Source organism: Lathyrus oleraceus, chromosome 2 (assembly GCF_024323335.1).
Source record: "Lathyrus oleraceus cultivar Zhongwan6 chromosome 2, CAAS_Psat_ZW6_1.0, whole genome shotgun sequence".
In the NCBI taxonomy this organism is placed as follows: domain Eukaryota; kingdom Viridiplantae; phylum Streptophyta; class Magnoliopsida; order Fabales; family Fabaceae; genus Lathyrus; species Lathyrus oleraceus.
Genome location: NC_066580.1, coordinates 135,432,769 through 135,435,245, shown reverse-complemented (window position 1 = coordinate 135,435,245; position 2,477 = coordinate 135,432,769). Strand labels below are relative to the sequence as shown.

At 32.5% G+C, this 2,477-nt stretch overlaps 1 protein-coding gene across 1 annotated transcript; it reads right to left on the bottom strand.

Annotated features, from left to right (window-relative positions):
- Positions 1–383: 383 nt before the first annotated feature.
- On the bottom strand, positions 384–2,003 carry LOC127121239 (F-box protein At4g09920). Its single transcript, XM_051051801.1, has 3 exons — positions 1,139–2,003; positions 874–1,032; positions 384–780 (listed from the first exon to the last, which is right to left on the bottom strand). Exons 1-3 carry the CDS (start codon positions 1,865–1,867, stop codon positions 496–498), a joined length of 1,173 nt encoding a protein of 390 aa, XP_050907758.1. The 5' UTR covers positions 1,868–2,003; the 3' UTR covers positions 384–495.
- Between the last annotated feature and the right edge of the window lie 474 nt (positions 2,004–2,477).

Below are 2,477 nucleotides of genomic sequence, written 5' to 3'. Positions count from 1 at the left end.
TAAAATCCAAAAAAATAAAATTAAGATAAAGTGCATACTTCTTCCATATAATGGCAGCGCAGCACTTTCGAATTAGATCATAATAAAAATTATCTTTACTGTATGATAAGACAATCCTATAGGTTACATTGTTAATCCAAAGTAGCATTTCTGCATAGTATTGACTCCATAAAGTGTCATAACTTTATAGCAAATAGATAACGGAATAGACATGAGATGAAAAATCAACTAAACAATAAAATTTAAATAAAAAATAGAACTTAACGAAAAATAAGACTAACATAAAGATTGTTTGGGAAAACATAACGGACTAAAAAACTTACTATTAAAAAGGTGCAAATTACATTTACAACCTTAACAAAGAACTCAAGAAAAAGGTGTGGAGCAATAGTTTCAAATTGTATTTAGCAAACAACCCTAATAGCGACAGTAATATTGCGGTATTAAATGTGTTTTCAACACGATCACAACATCTGTAACAGCATCCTTCGCAATTCAAAACCATGGCATGGAGTTTTGTCCCAAAATTGAAATTTTACATATGGGAGAAAGAATTGAACAAGAGGCTAATTCTTGGAAAGCATACTTTACTACCATTGCATTGAATATGGTGATTTTCATGTCCTCCAACAATGGCGTGTTCTTTAAAATATATTTTGCGATTCGAAGGTCAACTACGGTATCGTCACACTTCACAGTACAAGATTTGAGGTGACCAGATATGCACTTAGGAACATAATTTGGGTAATTCCAGACGTTGAACATATCTCGTTCTATCCACTGCAAAACATATACGAAATATAAAAAAAATTTAAACAACAAAGAAGAAGGAAATAATAAGGAACAAAAGCAATTCTCACAAACACTAAAAACCTTATCAATAGAAAGAGTTTGAAGTTTGGGGCAATTCTCGAGCAGTGTAGCTACATCTTTGAAGTATTGTTTAGAGTGAAAGAACAATTCAAGATGCATTAAGTTCGGAAAGCTTCTATAATCGGAATTGTTCTCTTTCTCAGGAAGCCTCATGTTCACCTGCAATAAAAAGTTTACAATATCAAAGTTATAAATATGGTTATAATATAGAAGTGATTCATATAAAATTTGTAACTAACCAAAAAAAATCAAATAGGTAACTTACCCTAAGTTTTAAAATCTGGACATTGTAAATTGCTGCATAGGAAACAACAGTATCGTAGATATCGGCTTTGATTAACTTGGATAAGGTTTTAGACTGTCCCGTGTTAACCGTAAACTCCTCTGGTTTCAAATAGAAAACGTGAGCAATCAAATCTTCCAAAACGGGACACCCGTAGAGAAGCTTGTTGAAATTCTTGTGATTTTTCAAATAAACATCGTTCAAATGAAGGGTCTTAAGCGAGGGAAGATCGACGGAGATCTTACCATCCAGACGGAATTTCGTGAGTTTGAGAATCACAAGCTTTGGAAAGGTGAAAATATTTGGTGGCAAAGTGATTGTGTGATTGAAATTAACTATACTAGAATAAAGCTGGAGATTCTCTAGAGGATGATGTTTTAGGGTTTGGATCCAGTTGTTGACGATGTTGCAAATATTGAAACGTCTACGTTGCCGCCAATATCTAGAATCACAACGGAGGTGAAACGTTTTGATAAGTTCTACGGAGAGCGTGACTGTGTCGACGAAGCTACAGAAGCGGAAGAAAGCGTCTTCGTCTTTAACGGATTCGTCGTGGAAGTGGAGAGCCGTGAGTAGTTTGATGAGTGGAGTCCACCTCCGGGAGAGAACGGTGGTGGAGAAAGCAAGTTTGATCGGAAGGAAAGAGAGGATGTGAAGGAGTAACTCATCCTGTAAGTTGCTGATCCTATCAATGGGTGCTGCGTTCTCCATGAGGACGAAGCGAGATTTTGATGAGTTGAAACCCTAAAAGTAGATTTTATAGGATGACGACGATCCATTGACACGAAATCTATTATTCAAATTTGATCAAAATCTTAGTGCTGATTTTCTACCATAATGTAGAAGATTTTTTTCACTCTCCACCAAATCCATAAATGCCATCAGCCTTCTATGTTTCAATTGGATGATAATATTTCTTTTTATTATTATTCAATACTATAATATAATATATTCAAATAAATTAATAAAATCAATAAATTTTATGTTAAAATATATTTTTTGATATGATTTTAAGTAATTTTGACATATATGTTTAAATTGTATGTAAAAAAGATTCAAGTAAATTAATATTTTACCTGAACTAATGGTTTTGTTTTGGTGTCAAAATAAACTTTTATGCTCTTCGTCGAATTTAAAAAATATTATTCTTTTAGTATTTTTTATTTTTTATTTTTATTATCAGTATCCAGACAATTGGACCTTATAATCTTATTAAAAGGTCAGTTTCAGGTGATTTTAACTCTTTTCAATAGTAATTATGAGAGATTAAACTGTAATTTTTTCTACTAAATTCAATGTCAATTATCACCGAACCAACTAA

Coding starts and splice junctions, on each gene's coding strand:
- LOC127121239 (XM_051051801.1), bottom strand. CDS start 1,867: ATGGAGAACGCAGCACCCATTGATAGGATCAGCAACTTACAGGATGAG. Junction 1,033..1,138: donor TCCAGATTTTAAAACTTAGG/GTAAGTTACCTA, acceptor TTTTTATTGCAG/GTGAACATGAGGCTTCCTGA. Junction 781..873: donor AAACTCTTTCTATTGATAAG/GTTTTTAGTGTT, acceptor TATGTTTTGCAG/TGGATAGAACGAGATATGTT.